This window comes from Nicotiana sylvestris, chromosome 1 (assembly GCF_000393655.2).
Source record: "Nicotiana sylvestris chromosome 1, ASM39365v2, whole genome shotgun sequence".
Lineage (NCBI taxonomy): Eukaryota > Viridiplantae > Streptophyta > Magnoliopsida > Solanales > Solanaceae > Nicotiana > Nicotiana sylvestris.
This window is the reverse complement of record NC_091057.1, coordinates 101,992,799-102,004,811: the sequence shown is the minus strand read 5'-3', so window position 1 is coordinate 102,004,811 and position 12,013 is coordinate 101,992,799. Positions and strand designations below refer to the sequence as shown.

The following is a 12,013-nucleotide window of genomic DNA, read 5'->3' as shown; positions in this document are numbered from 1 at the left end:
TTCTGATTTGGGACAAAACACCTTTACAATTTACATTATTTGTGTTGGGAAGTGATAAAAGTTTAATAGCCGTGACACTAATGAGTAACCGTAGGGGGGACGGTTAGTGCAAATCCGTGGTGAGGTTATTTGACTTCTCATGTTTTGTCCATACTCTATATTTTTTTTCAAAAAATCTGATCACCCTGGCCTTCACCTCCTGTGGTGTTGAAGCGTTTGGCATTGACCCTTTTTGCTTATTAGAATCAAAAAAAGATTCCAATAAGAAGGGGACCTTATATGTGTTCGAAACTGACCAAAGCTCTGATAGCACCAAAGAGTTTATAAGTTCATCCTCTTAATGAATCTTAGGAATTGCTAAAAAAAGGAATTAATCACTTGTCCTTTTCATCTAATGAAGTGTTCACGCTATTTCCTTTACAAGGTCCAATGTTCTATACACTTCATGGACCTGCTCTGCCGGTCTTCCACCATTCTGCGACACTACTTTGGCAAAAAGAAAAGATTGTATACTAGGCTCAACAGAAGCAACAAAGTGAAGAGAAAGAGCGCGAACACCTTCATTATGAGAAGCAACGTGACTAACTATTTTGGCCCGTTAATTTCTTCATATGCATAACTAGAACAATTTGGATCGTGTACTCCTATAACATAGTAAAAAAAAAAAGGTGTTCTGGTAAGGCGGTATAAGGCAATTGTATGTTCTCTATCCCTATAAGCATAGATTGCCATATTCTCGCTAGAGTGCAAAACAAATTAGCTTAGGCGCTAACACGCTGTTCTCATACTGTTGAAATATGAGAAATATATTTAGACATATATTGAGAAGAGGATCATGCCGACCGAGCAGACCTTTGAGCTTAGCACATTTTTGTGGCAGGCGAAGTGCTGTCCCTTTGGGGACATCCGATGACAAAAAGGATCTTAGTCACCAGACGTTTGAGTGCGTATTCATCTTCGCCAGTATAGCTTCATGTTGAACTATGAGAAATATATTAAGATATTTGTCAAGCTGAAGCAGGGCTAAGTTGTCAAAGTTCAACAATCGTTATGTTCACAATTTGTACACTTCAATTAAAAAATCTTTTTAATCAAGAAAAAAGAAGATACATCTAGCTGTAAGGATTTTGCAGGACAAGTCCACAAGGGTAAACATTGCTTGTGATTAGTGAGATTACAGTAGATATGTCATGGATGAGCCATCAAGCAAATAGCGGAGGTTCTCTTGTAGTCAAAGGACTCAAGATGAGCAGCAGCCACTATTCTGAGCAACAGGCTGTCCACGAATATTTACAGTTGGAGGCTTGGCAGTACTTGTGGCTGGTTGGCTTGCCATACTGCAATAAGGAGAGCAAAAGAGAATTGAAATAATGGAATTTTGCTTGTTAAGAATGAAATTATGGAAATTTAGAGAAGCAACGCATATGCCAGCTCAAATCATAAATGTAAATGAAAAGATTATTTGGAGGACATTTTATACAAGGGATGAGGCCAGAACCAAACAAGTTGCTGTATCTTTCATTTAGATTTTTTTTTTTTGGCTTGTGAAAATGTTATAGGGGGTTGCACGAAATGATCCATGACCATGTTTAAATCCATTTTAAGGCATCAAATAGGATCCTAACTGTAAGATGATTATGTTTACCATCTGAAATATCTCTCAATTTTCTGTACCAACCATAATGTCAGAAAAGGAAGTGATAAAAATATATACGTATCCCTCTCCCAGAAAATTTTAGTAATTGAATCTGATGAAAGATCAGGCCACAACTTGGAAAGGCTATACAAGACACCATTGAGGAGCACTATTTAAAGAGGATACACTTTTACCTATTCTTGATAGCAGAAGTCATAGCCATGAAAGCCTGTTCTACGTTACTAGCATCTTTCGCACTGGTCTCCAAGAATGGAATCCCAATTTCATCAGCAAAGGCCTAAGAATAAATTTAAGTAGATCAGTTTGTTTTACATTTAAGGACAAAGGATAATTAAATATCTGCACGAAGATGATTCACCTTAGCCGTTTCATACGACACAACTCTATTAGCTGCAAGGTCAGACTTGTTCCCGACAAGAATCTTGTTAACATTTGGGGTAGCATAACGATCAATTTCATTCAGCCACTGCTTCACATTATTGAAGCTCTCCTGATCCGTCACATCATAGACAATCTACCATAGAGGCCATGCAAAGAAAATGTCAAAAGGTACAGAAAGCAGTTGGCATTAGACTCTACAGATAACTACTTGCTATTTACAATTTCTTATAAAAAGTAAGGCAACTACTCACTATTATGCCATGGGCTCCACGATAGTAGCTGCTAGTGATAGTCCTAAAACGCTCTTGTCCAGCAGTATCCCACTAAACAGTGTCAAAATAGAAAACAACAATATCTTGATTTCATGAAAAGTTCACAACACAACGAATATCTGTAATATGAAAGGCCTGAAGCAGAAGTGCAGGTGAAGTCTTACAATCTGAAGCTTAATGGTCTTCCCATCTTGCTCCACTGTCCGGATTTTCTACATGAAAATATTTGAACAGTTGGTAAGATCAGTGATAACATAAAAGTAAGAGTGCTCTGGCTGAAAAAGATCACATAAGATTCCAACTGTATGTAAAATTGAGTAGCTCATAAACAATTAAAGCATCTTACAAAATCAACTCCAATTGTGCTTATGTAGCTCTCCTGATATGTGTCATCCTGATGGTAAAAAGCGATAAAATAGTCAGCCAACATTTGCAGAATAAATTTTTTAACCACATTGAACTATAATCTGATAAACTTTTCAGCAGGGTGAGAATCTCTGAGTTGAACTATAATCTAATAAACTTTTCAGGAGGTTGAGAATCTCTGAGTTCACGATCAAGAATCTCTAACAATGAAAGCGACGCAACCAGAAATAAGTTCATAACTAATCATCCAGATGATTAAAGTGTGAAAAATAAATTTCGTGTAAAAGAAGAGTCTCAAATATCATGGCAGATGTAGCTTTTTATGAGTAGGTGATTCATAATTTCATAAAAAGCAATACAACAACTCCACCAGGGTCAGTAGACTCTACTAGCTGGAAAATTAAGGATTATTCAAGACAAATAATTCACTCCAAGTGGAGAATGGAACTGAGAAATGAAGACATGGAGAATCCATGGCTGATGCTCCATAAATCCTCCATTTGTTTAGTCAATCAGGAATTTAGTAGGTACGTTCAGACAGGTAAAAGCAGGACTAGAGAAAAAAGTCAGTATAGACAATTCCAAGATTTGAAAACTTACAGCAAATCTTAAAAGGAGACATGACTTCCCAACACCAGAATCACCGATAAGCAGAAGCTTGAACAGGTAGTCACTGCCGGAAAGCACAACCAATATAATTATAATATACATCCATTAGTTGGCAAATGTGCAAAGTTGTATACTTAAGCGCTACCCGGAATGAAAAAACTAAATCACTAATAGAAACAAGCGCTAACATCAATATGAGAGAAGTTTGTTACCTTGCTATATATGCGTAATTTAGCAACATCTACTGGTCACATTGGGATTAAATTTGGTAGTCCTACTTGATTTGGCTATAAAAATATGGAAGGGCAGAAGTTCTACATTTACGTATTATTCCCTAGATGTTCAAACTTACTATACTTTTTAGTAAATATTATTTCACATATTTATCAACACACCAAGACAAAGTAGTCTTTACATTATAGAAATCATCATGCACTGTTGGATGATGCAGTCTAAGTATGGTTAGATTGATATGTATGATAGAATTTGCGGAAGAGATTGTCTAAGGATTGTACCTCATTTGATAGGCTAAAATGATAGACATGAGATAATTGACCTGCCATATGCTATCATCTACAATCAAATATAGCCTACAAGTTCCAACATTGATTATGTTTGGAGTAAATATTTTGCATCTTCTTGATGCCATTATTGAAGTCAATTACTTCATAAAAAACACAGATCATGTTTGGATGCTCTTTTCTAGGTTGCACTTGATATGATTTAATGCTGCATCACGAACACGTAATCCTAGTTATCTAGAACATCTCTACACCAAAGGAAGACCAACAAATATCGGCCTATTTACCCAAAAAAAACTGACTTAGGAGGTTACTAGTTGGACCTTGTGCAAGCATGTGAAAGAAATATTACACCAAGGAATTTCAAACGATCTGAGATAACCATGAAAGCAATGTTGTCAATGACAAAAAATAGGAAGTGCCAAGTGCCTACAGGAATTTAACAGCAAACCACAACTGAAGTGCGCACTTTATGAAGAAAGGCGCGTATGAAAATAAGGTATATGCAAGGCAAGAAAAAAAATAGTAGTTGTAAATGTTAATCAACAACTGCAATTATATAGACTTACTGAAAAAGCTGCAATTGAGTGAATTGTATGAAGCAAGAACCTTCTTCATCAAGTTCAAAAACCATTTAAAATCTCTAATTTAAATATAAAAGATACAGTTTTGAGTTTTGAATTTAACTGGTGACTAGTATTTTTAATACTTTTTAAGTTTCCAATTTACCATTTCCTGAAAATAACTTCTATTTTTTGGGACCGATTGAAAAAGGAATAAGTTATTAAGCTTAATGTTGATTTTAATCTTCTCAAACGACGTTCGATTGCTGATTTTAGTGAATTAGGGATTATAGGTGAAATCCACAACTGCGATAAAGATAAGGATGTTTTGACAAAATCCACAGTTAAACGAATAAGTATTGAAACGAAAAGAACTAGAAAAGGAAATTGAATGACAGAAACTAATATGAAGAGATAGTTCAATTCTTCACCAATAAGTATTGCAAAATAAGCAAAGGAATATGCCGACGGAACTTACTATTCTGGATTCATGGAGACTAAAAGCAGACGGAAGTCGCCGGAATATTGAGAGATCTACCGGCGAGAATTGGACGGAATTTGATTCTTCGCGGCAGAATTCAGATGCAAAAACGTTGAAAGAGGCTGTGGGAGAGAGAAAGAGACCCTGCAATGAAGACACGTAAAAGGAAACAATGACAAAAATGGTCCTTTATGTTTGGGAAGGTCTAAAGTAGTCCCTTAAATATACATTTAAATAGTTTTAGTTCTTTAAATTTATCAAAATCGAGCAATTTTGGCCTCTATTAAATATTTAACAAACTACGGTAGTTAAATTAATGGGAACCGGAAAAAACATTTGAAGGTGCATATTTTGAAGTTTTTGCTATTTTTGTCTATTTCTAATGTCGGGTGCAGTTTTTGAGGTTATTTAGTTCGGGTCTTTAATATTAGAATTAGGGGTGTATAAAGGAAAACGATAAATTGTACTAAATCGATAATCCGAGTTAAACCGAAAAAAATCCGACTATGGTTTGATATTAGGAAAAAAATCCAACCATAATTGGTTTAGTGTTAGGAAAACAAACCAACCATAATTGGTTTGGTTTGGTTTTAACTAAAAAAAGTCAAACCGAAACCAAACCAATCTGACATTATATGTATACAAGTTTTAAAAATACTTTTATAATAAAAATAATTATTGTAATGTAATTTATAAATATTTTTTAACTCTTTAATAGTTCTCTCTTTTAATGTTTTATTTCAAGCTTGGGTTTAGAACTTTTGAATGGTCAAATATGTTTTATAACTCATAAAAGCTAGTAACTCAAATAAAGCCCAAAGCAAAATCAAATCAATACTAATGCTAACAAAAAAATTTCAATTCAATACTAGGAATAACGATAATACTGGATATTTATTTTTTTAGTTTTGCATTGACTTAGATAGTGAAAATGCATAACCTACTTTTAATATTATTTAGTCATATAATTAATGGGGTAGTACTTATTAGTCGTACTTATTTTAACATGATTTAGTACTTTAGATTATTTTTTTATTTTTATTATGGCTTATTAATTAGCAATATCTATCTTATACGATTTGTTGAGTATTTTAGTATAATCATGACTCATCTTATATTATTTTATATTATTTTAGCAATATCTATCTTATACGATTTGTTGAGTATTTTAGTATAATCATGACTCATCTTATATTATTTTATTGGATAGTATCTTATATAGTTTGATCCTACTAGGACCTAAGAAATATTACAGCACAAATTATAAATTTTATGTTATGAAGATTTTGTCGGAAAAAATCCCGAAAAAACCCGAAAAATCCGAGAAAAACCGCGATTGGAAAATCCAACTTTTGTTGGTTTGGTTTGGTTTATAGATTTAAAAATTCGAGACAATTGGTTTGGTTTGATAATTAAAAAATCCGAACCAACCCGGCCTATATACACCCCTAATTAAAATATTTGATATTCCAATTTCTGATGTATAATTGTAATATTTTGGTGTTTCTTGTTAAAAAAAATTCTTCCAATATCAATTAAATCTAACAACTAGACAAAAACCAAACGTGCTTACTTTTGACAAACTTGGTAAGGGGCCATTTTTGTTATTTCTCTAAAAGAAAGCATTGATTATTTTCTCATCCCGCTTATTATTTTAATAAAATAATAAGTCATATCATGAGCATGAAATCGAGTTGTTAATAGATAAAAGACAAAATCAACTTTTAAGCCAAATATTGATGACAATATGAAATTTACTGATACGCTAGCTACAACAACAACAACAACAACAACCCAGTGTAATCACACAAGTGGGGTCTGGGGAGGGTAATATGTACGCAGACCTTACCTCTACCCGAGAGGCAGAGAGGCTGTTTCCAGGAGACCCTCGGCTCAAAGAGGCAACAAGAGACACTATATTAGTACTATCAATAGACTCATAATAAAACAACATAAAATACCATGAAATCCATAACATAACATAAATGCCATAAAAAACAAAGTAACAGCAATATAAGAGATATAGGAAATACGAGAAAGATATAAGGTATTAATACACAACAGATAAAGCCCATCATCAGTAGTTGATCAATAGCATCCTAAGACTAACTCCTAACTGGCTAGTCTCACTCTAGTGCGCTGTAAAAAAGACATCACAATTTCCCCTAACCTACAACCTTAATGCTCGATCTCCACAATTCCCTGTTTAGGGCCATGTCCTCAGTAACCCTAAGTCGCGCCATATCCTGCCTGATCACCTCTCCCCAATACTTCTTAGGTCTCCCTCTACCTCTCCTCGTACCCACCACCGCCAGTCGTTCACACCTTCTCACCGGTGCATCAGTGTTCCTCCTCTGAATGTGCCCGAACCATCTGAGTCTTGCTTCCCGCATCTTGTCCTCCATGGGGGCCACACCCACCTTCTCTCGAATATCTTCATTTCTAATCTTATCCTTCCTTGTATGCCCGCACATCCACCTCAACATCCTCATCTCTGCAACTTTCATCCTCTGGATGTGTGAGATCTTCACCGGCCAACACTCGGTCCCATACAACATAGCAGGCCTAACCACTGCCCTATAAAATTTACCTTTCAGTAACAGTGGCACTTTCTTGTCACACAGGACTCCCGTCGCTAACCTCCATTTCATCCACCCCACCCCTATACGGTGTGTGACATCCTCGTCGATCTCCCCGGACCCCTGAATAAACGACCCCAGGTACTTGAAACTACCCCTCTTAGGGATGACTTGAGAATCAAGCCTCACTTCCACTCCCGCTTCCGTCGGCTCTGCCCCAAATTTGCACTCAAGGTATTCCGTCTTCGTCCTGCTCAACCTGAAACCTTTGGACTCAAGGGTATGTCTCCAAACCTCTAACCTCTCGCTGACGCCGCGTCGTGTCTCGTCGATTAGGACTATGTCATCAGCAAATAGCATGCACCATGGCACCTCCCCCTGAATATGATGTGTTATAGCATCCATCACCAGGGCAAATAGGAAAGGGCTGAACGCAGACCCTTGGTGCAACCCCGTAATAACCGGAAAATAATCGGAATCGCCTCCTGCTGTCCTAACCCGAGTCTTAGCTCCATCATACATGTCCTTAATCGCCCTAATGTAGGCAACCGGTACCCCTTTAGCCTCTAAGCATCTCCATAAGACCTCCCTAGGAACCCTGTCGTACGCTTTTAGATCGATAAACACCATGTGGAGATCCTTCTTCTTATCCCTGTATTGTTCCACCATCCTCCTAATAAGGTGGATAGCTTCTGTGGTAGATCGCCCCGGCATGAACCCGGACTGGTTGTCTGAAATAGACACCGTCCTTCGCACTCTCATTTCTACCACTTTCTCCCAAACTTTCATGGTATGACTTAGTAATTTAATACCCCTATAGTTGTTACAGATCTGGATATCGCCTTTGTTCTTATACAACGGGACCATTGTACTCCACCTCCACTCTTCGGGCATCCTATTAGTCTTGGATATAACATTAAGCAACTTAGTAAGCCATTCCAAACCTGCTCTACCCACACACCTCCAAAGCTCAACCAGAATTTCATCTGGTCCGGTAGCTCTGCCCCTTCTCATCTTATGCATTGCCTCCATAACCTCATCGACCTCAATGTCCCGACAATCACTTAGTTCATGGGGGCTGTCAGCGTTCCTCAATTCACCTAGTATAATATCCTGATCCCCTTCCTCATTTAGAAGTTTATGAAAGTAGGTCTGCCATCTCCTCTTAATCTGGTCATCCCCCAACAAAACTTTGTCGTCCTCATCTTTTATGCACCTCACTTGGTCCAAATCCCGAGCCGTCCTCTCTCTCACCTTAGCGAGTCGGAGTAACTTCTTCTCCCCGCCTTTTTTGGTAACTAACTTCTTTTTATTAGTTACCAAATAGTAATTACATAACAAAGCAAAGCAAACACAGCTTGCTAATCTTTTATTTACTCCTTATACTAATCTTCCTAGAAACATAAACTATACACATAATGCTTGTTCCTAGGAGTGACTCTAGCACTAACTATATATGCTATATCTTTTGAAATTTGCTCCACATTTCTGCTCTTCTTCTCGAATACGCTTCTGTTTCTTTCAAGTCATATATGATAAACAACTTCTGCATACATTATTCTGAACATCATCGCATAAACAGACTTCCCTTTTGCTTCAATTATGGCCCATTGAAGAAACTGCTGCCAGTTGCCATTTCCAAACTTCTATTTTCCAAGCCATCTGCACATTCTGTTCCACACTTGGATTGCATAATCACAATGCCAGAATAGGTGATCTCTTGTTTCCTTTTCTTTTATACACATCACACAATCTGGTTCTACATTGACCTTCCAACTAACTAACCTGTCACAGGTCATTAGCCTTTCCTGGATCATCAACCACATAATGAATTTTGCTTTTGGTCTTGCTGCATTTTGAAATACCAATGTTTTCCATTCCGTTCTTCTGTAATCTTCCAGTAGGTGCAGGTATATTTGTCTGATCATGCTCTTCTTCCGACTATGTGAGAACTGCACCTCTTCAAGTATACTGTATGACTCAATCACTTTCCTTACCATCCAGCATGCTTGTTGAGGAACTTTCATTGTCTTCACTTGCTGATTCTTGACATAATAAGCATGTATCCATCTGATCCATAGCTTGTCCTATTTGTGAGCTAAATCCCAGCATGTCTTTGCAATAGTTGCCTTGTTCCACAACTTCAAATTGATTCACCAATTTGAAGAACGCAATTCTTAATATTAATATATAATTCACCAAAATGTACTTTGTTTTCCCAGTATTTGTTGGGAAATGTCATTAATCCACTATCAGATACATAAATTTAATTTAAGGATTTAAGTTATATGTATTGACAGTATAACGATTTTTTTCACCAAATATAACTTAACCTGTCATAGGCAGCTAATGGTGGGGAACTCTGTGGTTTTGTTTCCATTTCACCAATTTATGGGATGATATTTCTCCAGATAACTTTTCCTTCTACTCTTTCAGCTCTCATCGAAGTTTGAGAACCTAACATGTCTAAGATTGTTTGATACAATAAGAACTCTGAAGTTCATGAAGCTTGAGAATTTAGTGTAAACAGTCCAGGATAAAGGAAGACTAGTTTTTTTTTTGGGAAAATTTGATCACCAAGACACAAAATAAGAGAGGGTGAAAATAATTTGTTTTATTTCACAAGTTGGCCCGAATACTACAATTATCAGGAAAAATACGCGTGTCAAAGATTAGGTCTCAGGTTCAAATTCTAGCGAAGACAAAAATACTAGGTGATTTCTTCTCATCTATCTAAGCCTTGGTGGATAGAGTTATCAGGTATCTATTACTAGTGGGAGGTACCACGTACCTGTAGAATTAATTGAAGTGAGAGCAAGCTTGCCAGTACACCACGATTATAAAAAAAATACCGGTGTCAAGGTTAGGGTCTCATGTTTAAATTCTATAGGAGGCAAAAATATTTGGTGATTTTTCCCCATATGTCCACGACTTATTGAACATAGTTACTCAATATATGTACTGGCGAGAGGTAGAAGGTGCGCTGTTGATGCCCAATTTCGCCATCATATTTTTCCAAATAATATATATTTTTAACATGTCAGCTTTGCGTCATTATTTAGTTTATAAGAATTATACATGTATTTTTCATAATTTTTAGCAAATTTTACAGCTTTAAAGATAATTTTCTTGCATCTAAATTACTTAAATATTTACTAATTATTCCTTTAAATTATTTTTTGATGACTTGATCATCTAAAATTATTATTTGCATCTATATACATGTTTCAAAATTTTCTTTTAATTCATTTTATATAATTATATTAGTATTTTTAGGCTATTTGCACAATCTTGCAATAATAGCCCATATTTTGCATTTTATTGCACTTGTCATTTTATTCAGGGTCAAAATAAGTCTCTACATTTTTATAATCTTCTACTATTTTAAAGTAGTAATTTGCATATATATCTTTTTTATATTTATTTAACTATTTTTATTAAATTATTTTCCTTTTAATCTCTTATTTAAAAGCTGGGCCAAATTTTGAGCTAATTTTCGGACCAAACGAACCTAAATCCCTGGACCAATCCCCAAGACCCTTTAAAATAACCCGCCCTGTTTCTTTTGCGATCCTGGCCGTTGTTCTCAAATGATCAACGACCTATCATAAACCCATCCGTTCCTTTTATATTGCCTCTTACCCAAAACCCTAGCCCATTTTCTACCAATCGCCGCCCCTGAAATCCCTGGAATCCACCCTTTTCTCTGAAGAACCCTAATCACCGCCCTCTCCAATCCTTCTCATAATTCCGTTAACAATGGGATTCACCAATTATTTGCTTACTATATTTGCATTCCTTCGCTACTAGGTGTTTTTTATGGTATTACATAGTACTTTCTTTATTTTGGAAAGTATAAATCTTTAAATCAAAGGGAATCCTTCTTTAATCTTCAAGATCTAGACGGTATTTCGTCCATATGCATCATGACAAGGTCATATGGGTTCGAATCAATGAGATTTTTAACTATTTTTGGCTCTCCATCATAAACTAGGGTTTACCTAATTTTCTCCCTAATCCGTTTTTAATTGATTCCGCATGTTATTATTTCCTTATTTGTGTTTGATTTTACAGTGTTTCCTTGTTTGTTTGCTTGATTTCTACTACTATATAAATCCTTCCCCTATTTCCCTTTGAGGGCAGACTTTAATCATCGGATTCACTAAAAACTCAAAGCTATCACTCTATTATTATCTCACTCTCTTGTTCTATACTTTAGCTCTTGGCCGGCTAAAAGCCAAGGTTACCGGAATTTGATTATTCAACCTTTCTTAGTGCGAGCACTGTCAGGAGTTCATTTGAAACCCTTGGAAACTCTGATGCACTAAGACTCTGGGTTCTATTGCTCTTTGTTGACGTTTAGAATACTGTAGAGTTTGTTATTTCTTGCTTGTCTGTTTATCAATTGATAACTGGTAAGTTCCTTCGCTTTTGCAATTTTATTCTCTTGTATTCATGTCTTGTACATTCATACCTCTGAAATTCCGTGACTTGATGTATTACTAGGACATCTCCGTGTGCAACCTTGTTGGCACTAAATTTGTTTTATGATATGAACTTCTTTAGCATTTGAATTTGCCTAAA

General features: G+C 36.1%; 1 protein-coding gene across 1 annotated transcript; it reads right to left on the bottom strand.

Moving 5' to 3' along the window:
• Positions 1–970: 970 nt before the first annotated feature.
• LOC104226064 (ras-related protein RABD2a-like) lies at positions 971–5,043 on the bottom strand. Its single transcript, XM_009777947.2, has 8 exons — positions 4,848–5,043; positions 3,277–3,349; positions 2,657–2,704; positions 2,475–2,522; positions 2,290–2,361; positions 2,016–2,171; positions 1,831–1,934; positions 971–1,337 (listed from the first exon to the last, which is right to left on the bottom strand). The coding sequence occupies exons 1-8, from the start codon at positions 4,859–4,861 to the stop codon at positions 1,241–1,243; spliced, it is 612 nt and encodes a 203-aa protein (XP_009776249.1). The 5' UTR covers positions 4,862–5,043; the 3' UTR covers positions 971–1,240.
• Between the last annotated feature and the right edge of the window lie 6,970 nt (positions 5,044–12,013).

Coding starts and splice junctions, on each gene's coding strand:
- LOC104226064 (XM_009777947.2), bottom strand. Junction 2,705..3,276: donor GTCTCCTTTTAAGATTTGCT/GTAAGTTTTCAA, acceptor TTTTACCATCAG/GATGACACATATCAGGAGAG. Junction 1,935..2,015: donor TGTCGTATGAAACGGCTAAG/GTGAATCATCTT, acceptor ATTTATTCTTAG/GCCTTTGCTGATGAAATTGG.